General features: G+C 49.7%; 1 protein-coding gene across 1 annotated transcript in view; it reads left to right on the top strand.

Moving 5' to 3' along the window:
* Positions 1-13,998, top strand: part of LOC142400869 (uncharacterized) — a 15,575-nt gene extending 1,577 nt beyond the window's left edge. The window contains exons 2-3 of the mRNA XM_075486119.1: positions 3,208-3,600; positions 11,890-13,998. Of these exons, the coding sequence (XP_075342234.1) occupies positions 3,208-3,600; positions 11,890-12,812 (1,316 nt within the window). The 3' untranslated portion in view covers positions 12,813-13,998. The remainder of the gene's footprint in view (positions 1-3,207; positions 3,601-11,889) is intronic.
* Positions 13,999-16,701: the final 2,703 nt, after the last annotated feature.

Genomic DNA, 16,701 nt, shown 5'->3' with positions numbered 1-16,701 from the left:
CCGCCTCAGTAAGGGCCACCTCAGTGAGGGCCGCCTCAGTAAGGGCCGCCTCAGTAAGGGCCACCTCAGTAAGGGCCGCCTCAGTAAGGGCCGCCTCAGTAAGGGCCACCTCAGTAAGGGCCGCCTCAGTGAGGGCCGCCTCAGTGAGGGCCACCTCAGTAAGGGCCACCTCAGTAAGGGCCGCCTCAGTAAGGGCCACCTCAGTAAGGGCCGCCTCAGTGAGGGCCGCCTCAGTGAGGGCCACCTCAGTGAGGGCCGCCTCAGTAAGGGCCGCCTCAGTAAGGGCCGCCTCAGTAAGGGCCACCTCAGTAAGGGCCGCCTCAGTAAGGGCCACCTCAGTGAGGGCCGCCTCAGTGAGGGCCGCCTCAGTGAGGGCCACCTCAGTAAGGGCCGCCTCAGTGAGGGCCGCCTCAGTGAGGGCCGCCTCAGTAAGGGCCACCTCAGTGAGGGCCACCTCAGTGAGGGCCACCTCAGTGAGGGCCACCTCAGTAAGGGCCACCTCAGTGAGGGCCACCTCAGTGAGGGCCGCCTCAGTGAGGGCCGCCTCAGTAAGGGCCACCTCAGTAAGGGCCACCTCAGTGAGGGCCGCCTCAGTAAGGGCCACCTCAGTGAGGGCCGCCTCAGTGAGGGCCGCCTCAGTAAGGGCCGCCTCAGTGAGGGCCGCCTCAGTAAGGGCCGCCTCAGTGAGGGCCGCCTCAGTGAGGGCCGCCTCAGTGAGGGCCGCCTCAGTAAGGGCCGCCTCAGTGAGGGCCGCCTCACCGCCTCAGTGAGGGCCGCCTCAGTGAGGGCCGCCTCACCGCCTCAGTGAGGGCCGCCTCAGTGAGAGCCGCCTCAGTGAGGGCCGCCTCAGTGAGGGCCACCTCAGTGAGGGCCGCCTCAGTAAGGGCCGCCTCAGTGAGGGCCGCCTCAGTGAGGGCCGCCTCAGTGAGGGCCGCCTCACCGCCTCAGTGAGGGCCGCCTCAGTGAGGGCCGCCTCACCGCCTCAGTGAGGGCCGCCTCAGTAAGGGCCGCCTCACCGCCTCAGTGAGGGCCGCCTCACCGCCTCAGTGAGGGCCGCCTCAGTGAGGGCCGCCTCAGTGAGGGCCGCCTCAGTGAGGGCCACCTCAGTAAGGGCCACCTCAGTAAGGGCCACCTCAGTGAGGGCCGCCTCAGTAAGGGCCGCCTCAGTAAGGGCCGCCTCAGTAAGGGCCACCTCAGTAAGGGCCACCTCAGTAAGGGCCGCCTCACCGCCTCAGTGAGGGCCGCCTCAGTGAGGGCCGCCTCAGTAAGGGCCGCCTCAGTGAGGGCCGCCTCAGTAAGGGCCACCTCAGTAAGGGCCACCTCAGTAAGGGCCGCCTCAGTGAGGGCCACCTCAGTAAGGGCCACCTCAGTAAGGGCCACCTCAGTAAGGGCCACCTCAGTAAGGGCCGCCTCACCGCCTCAGTGAGGGCCACCTCAGTAAGGGCCACCTCAGTAAGGGCCACCTCAGTAAGGGCCACCTCAGTAAGGGCCGCCTCACCGCCTCAGTGAGGGCCACCTCAGTAAGGGCCGCCTCAGTGAGGGCCGCCTCAGTGAGGGCCGCCTCAGTAAGGGCCGCCTCACCGCCTCAGTGAGGGCCGCCTCAGTGAGGGCCGCCTCAGTGAGGGCCGCCTCAGTAAGGGCCGCCTCACCGCCTCAGTGAGGGCCGCCTCAGTAAGGGCCGCCTCACCGCCTCAGTGAGGGCCGCCTCAGTGAGGGCCGCCTCAGTGAGGGCCGCCTCAGTAAGGGCCGCCTCAGTGAGGGCCGCCTCACCGCCTCAGTGAGGGCCGCCTCACCGCCTCAGTGAGGGCCACCTCAGTAAGGGCCGCCTCAGTGAGGGCCACCTCAGTAAGGGCCGCCTCAGTGAGGGCCGCCTCACCGCCTCAGTGAGGGCCGCCTCAGTGAGGGCCGCCTCAGTGAGGGCCGCCTCAGTAAGGGCCGCCTCAGTGAGGGCCACCTCAGTGAGGGCCACCTCAGTGAGGGCCGCCTCACCGCCTCAGTGAGGGCCGCCTCAGTGAGGGCCGCCTCAGTGAGGGCCGCCTCAGTAAGGGCCGCCTCAGTGAGGGCCGCCTCAGTAAGGGCCGCCTCAGTGAGGGCCACCTCAGTGAGGGCCACCTCAGTGAGGGCCGCCTCACCGCCTCAGTAAGGGCCGCCTCAGTGAGGGCCGCCTCAGTAAGGGCCGCCTCAGTGAGGGCCGCCTCAGTGAGGGCCGCCTCAGTAAGGGCCGCCTCAGTGAGGGCCGCCTCAGTAAGGGCCGCCTCAGTGAGGGCCGCCTCAGTAAGGGCCGCCTCAGTGAGGGCCGCCTCAGTAAGGGCCGCCTCAGTGAGGGCCACCTCAGTGAGGGCCACCTCAGTGAGGGCCGCCTCACCGCCTCAGTAAGGGCCGCCTCAGTGAGGGCCGCCTCAGTAAGGGCCGCCTCAGTGAGGGCCGCCTCAGTGAGGGCCGCCTCACCGCCTCAGTGAGGGCCGCCTCAGTGAGGGCCGCCTCACCGCCTCAGTGAGGGCCGCCTCAGTGAGGGCCGCCTCAGTGAGGGCCGCCTCAGTGAGGGCCGCCTCAGTGAGGGCCGCCTCAGTGAGGGCCGCCTCAGTGAGGGCCGCCTCAGTAAGGGCCACCTCAGTGAGGGCCGCCTCAGTAAGGGCCGCCTCAGTGAGGGCCGCCTCAGTAAGGGCCGCCTCAGTGAGGGCCGCCTCAGTGAGGGCCGCCTCAGTGAGGGCCGCCTCAGTGAGGGCCGCCTCAGTGAGGGCCGCCTCAGTAAGGGCCGCCTCAGTGAGGGCCACCTCAGTGAGGGCCGCCCCAGTGTCCCCCAGCAGGAACTGCAGGAAGTGAGCAGAAGTTCCTCTTTCCCTGGTGTAAAGTGCGCCCGTATTACAGAATTTATGGCAAATATTTTACTCAACTGTAAAATCCTTTTGATCCATAATTTCTGACAGGTTGATACACTTGAACTCAGGACCATTTAGACTGTTCACTCACTCAGTATAAAGCTCATTCACTGACTTTTACATTATTTATACATTTATTTTATTATTGTAAAAGTAAAAAATTAAAAAAAATAAAGAAAACTGTTAATGCGCGATAAAATATTTATCGGGTTTAACGCGATAATAAGGAGTTGACTCGCCCAGCCCTAATTTATTTACCAGCTGTGGTCAGAAGTATGTGTTCTCACATTAGATCAGTAAACTTCTTCTGGTCCTTCTCTCCATCCAGACCTGCCGCAGCATTTTATCTGTGATAAGCAGCTTCCTGCTGACCAGCGGCTCCGTAACCAGGACAAGGACTCGGGTTCGGACCGGGAGGAACCAGAACCGACCCGGGTTAAGGAGGAAGAGGGGGAACTCTGCCCCAGCACGGAGGCAGAGCCGCTGGTTCTGAAGCAGGAGGCCGACGGCTTCATGGTGACTCCCGTGTTTGAGGAAAGTGAAGAATACGAGCCAGAACCGAGCGGGGAGCAGCTGCTTTCTCAGAGCTTTGGTGCAGCTGAGAGCTCGGGTCAGGAGGGAAGCCGGCGCCGAGGCTTCGGGTCGGCCGGAGAAGAAGAGCTGAAGCCCAAGAGGAGACGTCCCAGGAACAGCAGGAACACAAACGCTTCCACGGCAGAGAGTAAGTGTGACGCTGAGTCTTTAAATGGGTGTTTGTGGAGTTAAGCGAGCTGCTCTTGGTTGTGTTGGTGCTGTTGTTTGTGGGCTGAGGTCTTCTTTGTTTGTTCCGGAGCCAAAACAACTTTATTTATAAAGCACTTTAAAAACAGCAAACACTGGCTGTGTTCGAAACCGCATACTACATACTACATACTACATACTACACACTGCATACTACATACTACATATTCATCGATCAGACAGTATGCAGAGCGTTTACCCACAATGCATCTCGCTCCTGCCCGAGCCGAAATCAGCCGGCCTGAAGCTGATTTCTCTTAAGCTCTAAACTCTGTAAACTTTAGCAACATTTGAAACATTTTCAGGAGAGAAAGTAGTCGTTTAGATCCCCAACGTGTTGAAAACCTGACAAAATACCGGCTGTTTACAATTTTGTTCCCACGAATTCGGCGCTACTAAAGCTAGCCGCAGTGAGCTAACGCACTTCCTGTTATTTTCACAAAATAAAATACCCGTTGCCTTTTATCATAGGGAAAGCCATTACCATACAATTGGTGCTTTTGTTTTGAAAACAGGAAGTGAACCTACCCTCGTTGGAGCTAGCTTGAAACTGCCGTTTTGACAGGAAATGACGATCGGCGACATCACGTTACGTTGCATCTTGGGTAGTTTGAGTATGAGTAGTGACCTCATGACAACCTTTTCAGTCTATTTGTTAAGTTCCACTCAGTTGAACTCCGAAAGGACACACGGACAACTCTTGATTTCCAATTTGATCAACTTTTTATCGTCCAACTTTTAAACTTTGTTGGTTGGTCCAGTTGATCTTCAAAATAATCATCAGGTTGTTAACCTTCAAACAGAGAAACAAGTGTTAACAACAAAATTACACAGGTATTTTCAAACAAGGTTTCACAAATGCTTTTAAGCTTCTGAATAATGTTTAAATCTAATGTTTTAAACAAATTTGTAATCTTTTAAACCCCATGTTTTTAAACTTTAAATAATGGCTCAAACCAACACTACTTTTCATAATGAATCTAGACGTTTTAAATTAAATGTATGTGAATCTACTGGCGGATTAACCATTTTAAAGTCAAAAAATGAATTAAACATTTTAGGAATAAATAGTTCAATTCGCTCAAACATTTAAAACGAATTAAACAAATTCAATGAATTGACAATTTTAAACTAATTAAAACCACCAAATGGAGTAAGGTAAGTAAGGGTAAGTACAATTTTTTTAATTAAATAAATCAGCTAAAAAAAAAATATAACTCAATTAATTAAATCAGCTCAGTAAGGTAAGTATTTTTACAGGCTTGTAGATCAGCTCTTTCTCAAACATTTTAAGCTTTTAGCAAGAGTTTTTAATCAAACATGTTTTTATTCTTTAACCTTGCATTTAAGTGAATTCATTATTTTTAACTTTAAACATTAAACCATAAGCTTTCTTTAAATCTTTTAACTTGGCAAACACTGAAATGCAATCAATGCTCAAAACTGAAATAAGTTTGCAGTAGCTCAACTTTAACCCTAGCGCTAACAAACAAATTAGAACAGTAAGTAATCAAATTAAGAAGCTTCCAGGTACAAACTTAGCATTTCAAGGTAAGTATTCTACCAGTCATCAGAAGAACAAATATAATCACCGACCATTGGTGTGTTGGAGCAACTTGTAGAGTAGATCTTGCAGAGAGTTTTGGCTGCTTGCTCTCTGCATGCAGCTTGTTTGATGAATGAAGCGAGTGAGCGGCTCCTTCCTTTCAGCTGCCTTCAATCGGCCAATTGGCGACCATTTTGCCCATGGCCTTCTGGGAAATGTAGTTCGTTCTGACTTTGACCATGCAGTTTCCCACCATGTAGGCCAGGGGGCAGGGATTCACACTTGATTCATGGCTTTGAGTTTTTAACTTCACACTATTTGTCCTGGTTCTGATGGTTCTGGACCGTCTGACCGACGGCAGTGGCTCCAACAGGAAGTGTCCCGGGTGGAATGAGTCCTTCAGGATGGTGCTGGCTCTCCTGAGGCAGTAAAGCCTGATTTATGGTAATCTACGGAGACGCTCTCCTATCTATCCATCGAGGAGACGGAGACTCGGGGAGACCTCAAGGGCTGTGATTGGTCGGCTAACAACATCATTTCCGGAATCACTTTTCCGGTTTAGCTCCTTCCTCTCAGAACAACAACACCGCCATTTCTGAAAGAGTTTACTGTGTGCCGGTCAACATTTGGTCAGAATTATTTGTATTTCAACATCAACGAGCTCCAACTCCAACAGCAGCCTTTCTCTCCCGGTCGCCATCGTTCCCTGTGAGGAGGAACGGAGCCGGAAGGTGAACAACCAATCAAACACTTTCACCATATACGTAAGAGATTGGGTCGTCTAACGTAGCGCCGCCTGCTGATCGGGAGGGGAACTGCCTTGGGTATCCGACATCCCGACGGAGAACTTCCAAAGGTTTTATGACCACGGAGTCGGATTGACGGATAGCGACGGAGAAGCATACCGAGTCCTAAGAGCCATAAAGGTCCTCCAGTTTGGAGGACACCCAATGACCTTCTTTTTTTTTTAACAGATCGTGTCGGCTGTAGCTCGAAGTTAGCTATTTATTACATCCCTTCAGTGGCGGCTCCTGACAAATTTCTCTGGGGGGGGGGCAATAGTAGCGATGATGACTAAAGTGACCCATTCAGTGGGTAAATTAATATGTAGCAGTAGTCGGCTGTCATAATTTTTTTTTTTTTTTCTTCCGCTAGCCAAGTTTTCCGTTCATACCGGCTCCGCGAAAATCCTGGGTTATGATTTCCCTCCCTTTGGTAGAAATTTGTTTTATATTTAAATTTGTTCTTGGAGGTCCTGATTGTTTGGTTGCCAATTTATCCTCATTGTTACCCCCCGACTGAAGGGGATTTCTTTCAATGAAACAGTTGAGTTAGTCCGTACGCTTGCCATGCTGACGTTGAAAAGATCTAGCGTGGTAGCTACGCTAGCTATCTTCACGTTACGTATGACGAAAGCTCGTTGGGGCGAACCTACCCATCCTTCCCGTTAGCGAGAAAAGTAAACAAGACAAACGCCGAAAGGGCATAAAAAAGAAGTTACGTTAGTTGTGCGGAAAGACGGAAGAAAAACAAAACTGAGGAAGGAAAACGGTCTCAGGATAAAGGTAAGGCATGTGTTGGGTGATGTGGGCTGATGTAGCTGGAGGTGTAACGCCTTTTCCTGCGAGCTAGCCTCGGATAAATGTTATGTAGCTGGCTAGGATTTAGTGTTTGCTTTATAAAATGAATATGTCACATGTCTGTCCTCCCATGGGAACGACCGACTCCAGACCCGTTTATTCAGATTCTAGCATGTTGTTGTTGTCCTGCTCCGTCATTGCTCAGTGGAAGTTGTCTCTCAGATATTTTTCACTTACTTAATTTGCTAAGTTTGGTGTGTATTTTATAGGCCTCTAAGTAGAAGTGTGCTACTGTTTATGATTTAAAAGTGATGTACAAATGTTAGGCATCATGTTGATTTATTTTATGATATTGTGGCAGTGGATTATTTTTCTTAGCTTTGTACAATGTGTAAATGAATGCAAAGCTTTACGAGCTTTGAAGGGACGCTGTGCATTTCAATGTTTAATATGAAAACAGATTCATTTTCTGCATTACTGCAACATCATTGCAATTGTGAAATAGGAATATGCTCTATTTTATTCTATTTTGCTTGGTAACCGAAGGAGCTTTGTCTTTGCAGGAGCAATTCTAAAATATTTTGGAGCTCCAGACATTGAGCCAGAGGGATCTTCCAAACTCCCTGACCAGTCAGCCCTGGGACCATCATATTACTCTGGACCTCCTGCTGACCAGTCAGCCCCGGGACCATCATATTACTCTGGACCTCCTTCGGACCAGTCAGCCCCGGGACCATCATATTACTCTGGACCTCCTGCTGACCAGTCAGCCCCGGGACCTTCATATTACTCTGGACCTCCTTCGGACCAGTCAGCCCCGGGACCATCATATTACTCTGGACCTCCTGCTGACCAGTCAGCCCCGGGACCTTCATATTACTCTGGACCTCCTGCTGACCAGTCAGCCCCGGGACCATCATATTACTCTGGACCTCCTGCTGACCAGTCAGCCCCGGGACCTTCATATTACTCTGGACCTCCTGCTGACCAGTCAGCCCCGGGACCTTCATATTACTCTGGACCTCCTGCTGACCAGTCAGCCCCGGGACCATCATATTACTCTGGACCTCCTTCGGACCAGTCAGCCCCGGGACCATCATATTACTCTGGACCTCCTTCGGACCAGTCAGCCCCGGGACCATCATATTACTCTGGACCTCCTTCGGACCAGGAAGCAGCAAGCTCATCTTCATCCGCAGATCTATATGGTCAGCTGTCTGTTTTTGGTAAACCGGTAGATCCAGCTGACTGGCCATCAGTTCTCTCTGATTCATTCAGGACTGATGTAGCAGGTAGAGGACCGTTTCAGATTAGCCCCGATTTCACATTCCCCAAAAAAGAAGATGGCAGAAGCTGCCATCATCATTACTTTCACAGAACATTAGTGAACGGGGAGAAGATAAAGCGGACCTGGCTCACCTACTCAAACAAAAACAATGCCCTTTACTGCTTTTGTTGCAAATTATTTTCAAAAAAGGAATACAAATTAATAACCGAGGGACTCACTGACTGGCAAAACCTGGGCGCACTTTTAAAAAGTCACGAAAGGAGTCCGGAGCACACGACACACATGGCAACCTGGAGAGATTTGGAGCTGCGTTTACGAACTGTAAACTCGACAGGCCGAGCCGAACGGACTCTACTGGAAGTGGAAACGAGGCGCTGGAGAGATGTCCTGACTCGCCTAGTCTCCATCATACAATCCCTCTCTGAGAGGAATCTTTCATTTCGAGGTTCATCGAACGCGTTACACCAGCAGAATAATGGAAGTTTCTCACAAGAGGTGGAGCTTCTTGCTAAATTTGATCCCGTCATGAAGCAGCACATTCAGCACATCGAGAGTGGCCGCTTCGGTCCTTCCAGCCATCTTGGAAATATCATCCAAAATGAACTTATTGCTTCCATCAGCGGGAAAATGTTGGACACAATGGTGGCCGAGATTAAACAGTCCAGATATTATTCAATCATTGTGGACTGTACTCCCGATGCGAGCCACCAGGAGCAGAGGTCAGTCACCATAAGGACTGTCAAAATGGGCAAAGCACCAGAAATCAAGGAACATTTTCTGGGATTTCTTGGGGCTCCTCAAGCAGCCGGTCTTGGTTTGTCATCTCTGATTCTGAACAAACTGATGGAGCTGAATATTCCCTTTGATGATTGCAGAGGGCAGTCGTATGATAGTGGTGCCATCATGAAAGGGAGGAACCAGGGAGCTCGAGCCAGGCTTCTTGAGAAGAATCCTCCTGCCCTCTATGTTCCCCGTGGGGCACAGTCCCTAAACCTGGTGGTGGCTGAAGCAGCCAAGGCTTCAACCGATGCCGGCAGCTACTTCGGCATTGTGCAGAAACTGTTCGGCCTTTTTTCAGCAGCCCCACAAAGATGGACAATCCTCAGGGAACATGTCGGCGTTGCACTGGAGACCTGGAGTGGCCCTCGGTGGGAGAGCCGTGTTGGCGGCATAGAGGCAGTGCGGTACCAGGCCTCCGACGTAAGGGAAGCGCTGCTGGAGCTCAGGGACACGGCCACGGACCCTCTGACCAAGGTTGAAGCCCAAAGCTTGGCAGAGGAGGTCGGTTCATACCGGTTCCTCCTTTGCACAGTGGTGTGGTGTGACATCCTGAACCGTGTGAACCACGTCAGCAGGCTCCTGCAGTCCGCCGGCGTGCGGCTGGATGTGGCCGCGGACCTCCTCGCCAAGGCCAAAACGTCTCTGACGGACTACAGAGAGGCCGGCTTTGCTTCTGCTCGGGCCTCTGCTGGGGACATGTGTGAGGCCATGAATGTGGAGGCTGAGCTGAAGGAGAAAAGACTGAGGAGCACAGCAAGGCACTTTGCCTACGAAGCCCCAGAAGAGCCCGCGGCAGACGCCACGAAGAGGCTGGAAGCAGCGTTCTTTAACGTTGTTGTTGACGCAGCCATTGAATCCTTAAAGGAAAGGTTTGAAACGCTCGGTGATCTGAACGCCAGGTTTGGAGTTCTGCTCAATTTCCATAAACTGGACGATCAGGAGTTGTGCAACCAGTGTGACAACCTCTGCAGGACTTTAAGCTCCGGAGATGGAGGTGACGTTGATGGGAAGGAGCTGGCTGTGGAGATCAAAAACCTGCCCAGCTTGCCCTCTGAGGACATGGCCGCTCTGGAGCTCCTCACCTTCATCCACAGAAAACATTTGGAGGAACTGTATCCCAACCTGTGGATCGCCCTGAGGATCGCCTGCACGCTGCCGGCGGCCTCGGCAGAGGGGAGCGTCTCCAAGCTGAAGCTCATCCAGACCTACCTGAGCTCCTCCATGGCACGGGAGCGCCTCGCTGCTCTGGCAATAATCAGCATCAACCATGAGATGTGCCAGCAGCTGTCATACGAGGACCTCATTGAGGACTTTGCAAGTAAAAACGCCAGGAAGCAGATATTTTGAGGACAATACACTGACTGTTACTGTGTTTTTACTGCAGTATTACCTGTTTTTATTATGTTATTACTGCATCATTACTATAGTGTATGAGGTGTTATGCTGATAAGTGTGAGACTGATGTTAAATAAGCATTATTTTTTTAGTGTTGGTTTGTTTTCATTGTTGAACTTTATAATTGATGTTGGTTTGTTGTATTTTCTCATTTAAATAAAAAACACTCCAAATCTGTTTTGTTTATTAATTGTTATTTTCTCTGTATTAAAGTTGTTTTTATCAGTTTAACCTGCCTGAGTGGCTCAACTGAAGATGTTTAACTGGAGCCTGTTGTGCTCATAAAGTTTAATCGACCTTCGTGTACCATCTCAGGAATCTCTTTACTGTAGTTTGACAAACTCGGGCCCCCCAAGCAGCATTCCTGCTGAACTGAAGGCCAGGTTGTCCCCAGCAGCTGTTCTCACCCGCCTTTCTGTTTAGGGTCGGGCTTTTTGCAAGCTTTGTTTTTTATTCTTTAAGGCGAGACACTACAGGTGAATAGGGTAATATGTTAAAATAATAGATATCACCATGAAACTTCCTCAGTTGATTACTTATACAAGTATGAAAAACAAATGTATTACAAGTTTTAGAAATTTGTATGTTTAATTATGCAAATTAGGCATTATCTCTAGCCTGGGAATTCCCATGCTGCTTTGCGTGCGATTTCATTCTCACTGCAAAGTCAGCCTGGAAACCAGCGCCCTTATTTTTGCCAGAGTTTGGGAACCAATCACAGAACGGGGGGGGCAGCAAGACGATGACGACGTCTATGGCTACACCGAAGCTTGTAGAGTGTTAATCCAACATGACAGCGGACACAACGTTACCGTTCGATGCAGCCTTAGAAAGTGTTTCGGAGTAGATTCACCCTGGGGTCATTTGAACCGTGACATCCAGCCAAGTAGCCCACCCGAAGTTTTTCCGATATTGGCTGAACATCAGCTGAGTTACTGAGTTATCCCGAATAGCTTAGCACAAGCGCTAACGGACCCTGGCAGTATCTCCAAAATTACCACACTAAAATCACATGTCATGACACCAAACTTCTACAGTCGTACAAATATGGTCTGTACTCACATGCATGCATTTGGAAGTTTGTACATAGTCCAGGAGTTTATTATTATCAACACAAGCCTGATAGCTTTTCTGCTGCTAAAGCTGCGTCGACGTCACTTCTGGGAGCTTCAAAGTAAGATGAGGGTTGATCTACTACTGTAGACAACAAAGCAAGGCTGCTCAATTTCTCCATTGATAAAATAATTTCACAACTGTACAACATAAAAAATTCATAAAAAACATGTAGAATATAACATATACTTTCCCTTTAAGCAGGTGGTGAACATGGAAACATCTTGATCTGTTGGTTTTATCTGATATATTCAGGGCTTTTGCATCCTTCCAAATGGAAATGTATGTTCTCCTGTCTTGTTTATGCAGATGTGAGGATCTTTATTATGATGTTTTTCATTCTGAGTATAGCTTTCATGTCGTTTTCATTCAGGGTTTGCTGGGAACCAGAAATCCTCTGAGGTGTCCATTCATCTATAAATCGATGAACATGACTTCTTCAGAATGTCTGAAAGTAGGAGTAATGTTTTGTGTGCTGAGTTCTGTTCACATGAAGCACTCTGTAACTGCACTCTCTCCCCTCTCCAGACCCCACGCAGCACCATGACAGTGCTGAGGTTCCAGACCCGGGTTCCTCTCCTGAGAACCCGGGTCTGGAACAGGAGGAACCAGAACCACAGATGAAAGGGGAACTGGGGCAGCTCTGCACATCTCAGGAAAAGGAGCCGTTTTTCCTGAAGCTGGGGACTCATGAGGAGAACGACACCACTGAGCCGGAACCGAACCGGGAACATCTCTTCACTCTGAATCAGAGCCCGGATCAGCAGGGAACCGACCATAAACCTGTCGGATTATATCTGAACACAGAGCTGCAGCCTCGGAGGACACATCACAGACCAGGGGAGAACCTGGACGACTCGTCTCCGCCGGAGAGTCGCTGGGATTCTGCTCAGAGTGAAACGTTTCTGCAGTGTGACGTCTGTGGTAAAGATTTTAACTTTGAGCCTGGGATGAGCACACTTTACAGCAGCCGTGCAGGTGAGAGGCCGTATGCATGCAACACCTGTGCAGAGAAGAAGAGCCAGACGTCCTTCCTGAGGCATCACAGCACCATTCACACGGCTGAGAGACGCTATTCCTGTGAAACCTGCGGTAAAAGCTACAGCCACAGCTACGGCTTGTTGGTTCACGTGAGAACTCACACGGGCGAGAAGCCGTACTCCTGTAAGATGTGCGGGAAAGAGTTCGTGCAGCGCGGCCACTTGAACGTCCACATGAGGTATCACCTGAACGACAAGCGCTACTCCTGTGAGACGTGCGGTAAAAGCTTCGTTCAGAAGAGTCACTTGCAAGTCCACAGAAGAATCCACACGGGCGAGAGGCCGTACTCCTGCCGAGTCTGCGGGAAAGATTTCACTCAGGGTTCGAATTTGACTTCACACATGAAAATTCACACCAAAACTAGTTTTAATCTTGCAAAACATGGTGTGAACGAAACGCCGCTCTTATAATCTGTTGTCCAACACGGATTAAAAAGTTTCTGCAGATTGAATGAAAACGTTCAGATTCATGCAATCATCAGGTGTAATAAGTTCATCTGATCTAGGGATGGGAATTGATAATATTTTTAGGATTCCAGTTCCATTTTGGATTCTGCTTAACGATTCGGTTCTTTGTCGGTTCCCTTATCGATTCTCATTTGGAGAAAAAGGACAACAAACCGGTCGATTAGCATCAACTTTGTTTAGTTTGGAAGTAACACGAGTCATGAGCTCACAAACCCAACAACGGTGAGGCCCACATCGGTCTATCCTGGCCTGGGTAATTGAACTCTTCCTGCTCTGGTGAAAGGAGAAGCTGGAGGTAGAGGTGAACTGGGGGTAGTACCACCAGCCTCTGGCTCTGAGCCAGTCAGGCTCTGTCTCTCATGATTTCATCTAAATGTAATGCCTGAGAAGGCTTTACATTTATCCTTAACCGTTACTAACAGCAGCTTTTACAATCAGGCAAATGGTGCTAACATGATAGGCAGTGTTTGTTAGTTAGTTACCTGCAGTGTTAGCCGAGGACATGCTAACGTTGCTAACGCTGCTAACGTTGCTGGGTTCAGATTCACCAACGTTAATCATTCATTCATAGTTATTGCATGTTGGTAGTATTTCCTCCCTTAGGTGAAATATTCACTTTGCAAGTTGCCCTGTTGTCGTCTTTTTTAGGGATGTGTAACCAAACTTTCGAGCGTTTGTACCGCTTGGGCGCCATGTTTACTGTTGGCTGCTGGCTGCGCTGGACTCGCCACGCAACGCTGCGTGGTGACGTCATTCGCGCCCACTGGAATCGATAAGGGAATCGTTTGCAAAGTCGCCAAAACGATTCCAAGGAATTGAAACACTGGGAAACGGTTCTCAACAAGAACCGGTTTTCGATTCCCATCCCTACTCATGTCTGACTCTTAATCAGAGGTGCGTTTTGGAGATGTTCGTCGATGCTTTGGGAAGTTTGATGTGTCCGTGCATCCACACCTACGTGCACTTTTTATCCTGTATTTGTCTACATTCTGAAATGTTGTTTCTTTCTGATGTAAATGTACTTTATTTCTACAGCCCTTTACAGACAGTCCTTACGATGTACCAAAGTTCTTTACAGCAGGTAATAAATAAAGAGAAGAATAAGTAAACACAAATAAAAACAATGAAAGAACAGTGAAAGCAATAAAAAATAAGATAAAAGTGTCATCATGCTACTGGGTATTAAAGCCATCCTAAATAAGCAGGTTTTTAGCCCAGATCTGAAGAGGCCCGGGTCAGAAATAAGACGCAGCTGGACGGGGGACTTATTCCAGAGCCTGGGGGCAGCTTTGGGAAAAGGCTCGCTCACCCCAGGGTTTGTATTCTGACCTGGGCACTTCCAGCAGAAACTGATCTGCTGACCTCAGAGCTCTGCCAGGACTGTTAAAAGCTCAGATAAATACGATGGGTAAGTCTGTTGCTCACAGGCTTTTATTTTGTAAAAGTCTGTTGCTCACAGGCTTTTATTTTGTAAAAGTCTGTCGCTCACAGGCTTTTATTTTGTAAAAGTCTGTCGCTCACAGGCTTTTATTTTGTAAAAGTCTGTCGCTCACAGGCTTTTATTTTGTAAAAGTCTGTCGCTCACAGGCTTTTATTTTGTAAAAGTCTGTCGCTCACAGACTTTTATTTTGTAAAAGTCTGTCGCTCACAGGCTTTTATTTTGTAAAAGTCTGCTGCTCACAGGCTTTTATTCTGTAAAAGTCTGTTGCTCACAGGCTTTTATTTTGTAAAAGTCTGTTGCTCACAGGCTTTTATTTTGTAAAAGTCTGTTGCTCACAGGCTTTTATTTTGTAAAAGTCTGCTGCTGTCTGCTGTGGAACAGGAAAAGAAAGTAATCGGCGGATCCACCAAACATGGAGAAGGGTACGGAACTTTTACTCGGCCATTTTCATGTTAAAGTTCTTCCAGACGGCGGAGTCGACAGAACCAAAGTCATCTGTAAACTCTGCCAAGTTGAATTGTCTTCTCAGCGTAGTAGTTCCAGTCTAAAATATCACTTAAAGGCAAAACACACAACTGATAGCAGCAAGTCATTCAAGGAAACAGACAGTGGACATGCTATCTGGAATTCGGAGTGATAAAACTAAACCGAGTCTGCAGGTATCTGATAATCTTGTAATAAAACTAGTTTCAAGGTGTAAACAGATGTAAACAGCTGCTGGATCAGGGGTTCACTTAGTTTCTCACTCACTGCCGCTACTAGCTGCTGGATCAGGGGTTCACTTAGTTTCTCACTCACTGCCGCTACTAGCTGCTGGATCAGGGGTTCACTTAGTTTCTCACTCACAACTTCTACCAGCTGCTGGATCAGGGGTTCACTTAGTTTCTCACTCACTGCTGCTACCAGCTGCTGGATCAGGGGTTCACTTAGTTTCTCACTCACTGCTGCTACCAGCTGCTGGATCAGGGGTTCACTTAGTTTCTCACTCACTGCTGCTACCAGCTGCTGGATCAGGGGTTCACTTAGTTTCTCACAGATGCTACCAGCTGCTGGATCAGGGGTTCACTTAGTTTCTCACTCACTGCTGCTACCAGCTGCTGGATCAGGGGTTCACTTAGTTCCTCACACACTGCTGCTACCAGCTGCTGGATCAGGGGTTCACTTAGTTTCTCACTGCTGCTACCAGCTGCTGGATCAGGGGTTCACTTAGTTTCTCACTGCTGCTACCAGCTGCTGGATCAGGGGTTCACTTAGTTTCTCACTGCTGCTACCAGCTGCTGGATCAGGGGTTCACTTAGTTTCTCACTCACTGCTGCTACCAGCTGCTGGATCAGGGGTTCACTTAGTTTCTCACTGCTGCTACCAGCTGCTGGATCAGGGGTTCACTTAGTTTCTCACTCACTGCTGCTACCAGCTGCTGGATCAGGGGTTCACTTAGTTTCTCACTCACTGCTGCTACCAGCTGCTGGATCAGGGGTTCACTTAGTTTCTCACTGCTGCTACCAGCTGCTGGATCAGGGGTTCATTTAGTTTCTCACACACTGCTGCTACCAGCTGCTGGATCAGGGGTTCACTTAGTTTCTCACTCACTGCTACCAGCTGCTGGATCAGGGGTTCACTTAGTTTCTCACTCACTGCTGCTACCAGCTGCTGGATCAGGGGTTCACTTAGTTTCTCACTGCTGCTACCAGCTGCTGGATCAGGGGTTCACTTAGTTTCTCACTGCTGCTACCAGCTGCTGGATCAGGGGTTCACTTAGTTTCTCACTGCTGCTACCAGCTGCTGGATCAGGGGTTCATTTAGTTTCTCACACACTGCTGCTACCAGCTGCTGGATCAGGGGTTCACTTAGTTTCTCACTCACTGCTGCTACCAGCTGCTGGATCAGGGGTTCACTTAGTTTCTCACTCACTGCTACCAGCTGCTGGATCAGGGGTTCACTTAGTTTCTCACTCACTGCTGCTACCAGCTGCTGGATCAGGGGTTCACTTAGTTTCTCACTGCTGCTACCAGCTGCTGGATCAGGGGTTCATTTAGTTTCTCACTGCTGCTACCAGCTGCTGGATCAGGGGTTCACTTAGTTTCTCACTGCTGCTACCAGCTGCTGGATCAGGGGTTCATTTAGTTTCTCACACACTGCTGCTACCAGCTGCTGGATCAGGGGTTCACTTAGTTTCTCACTCACTGCTGCTACCAGCTGCTGGATCAGGGGTTCACTTAGTTTCTCACTCACTGCTACCAGCTGCTGGATCAGGGGTTCACTTAGTTTCTCACTCACTGCTGCTACCAGCTGCTGGATCAGGGGTTCACTTAGTTTCTCACTGCTGCTACCAGCTGCTGGATCAGGGGTTCATTTAGTTTCTCACTGCTGCTACCAGCTGCTGGATCAGGG

This window comes from Odontesthes bonariensis, chromosome 15 (assembly GCF_027942865.1).
Source record: "Odontesthes bonariensis isolate fOdoBon6 chromosome 15, fOdoBon6.hap1, whole genome shotgun sequence".
Taxonomy (NCBI): Eukaryota; Metazoa; Chordata; class Actinopteri; order Atheriniformes; family Atherinopsidae; genus Odontesthes; species Odontesthes bonariensis.
Note: the sequence above shows the minus strand (reverse complement) of the source record. Positions and strands in the feature narration are given on the sequence as shown.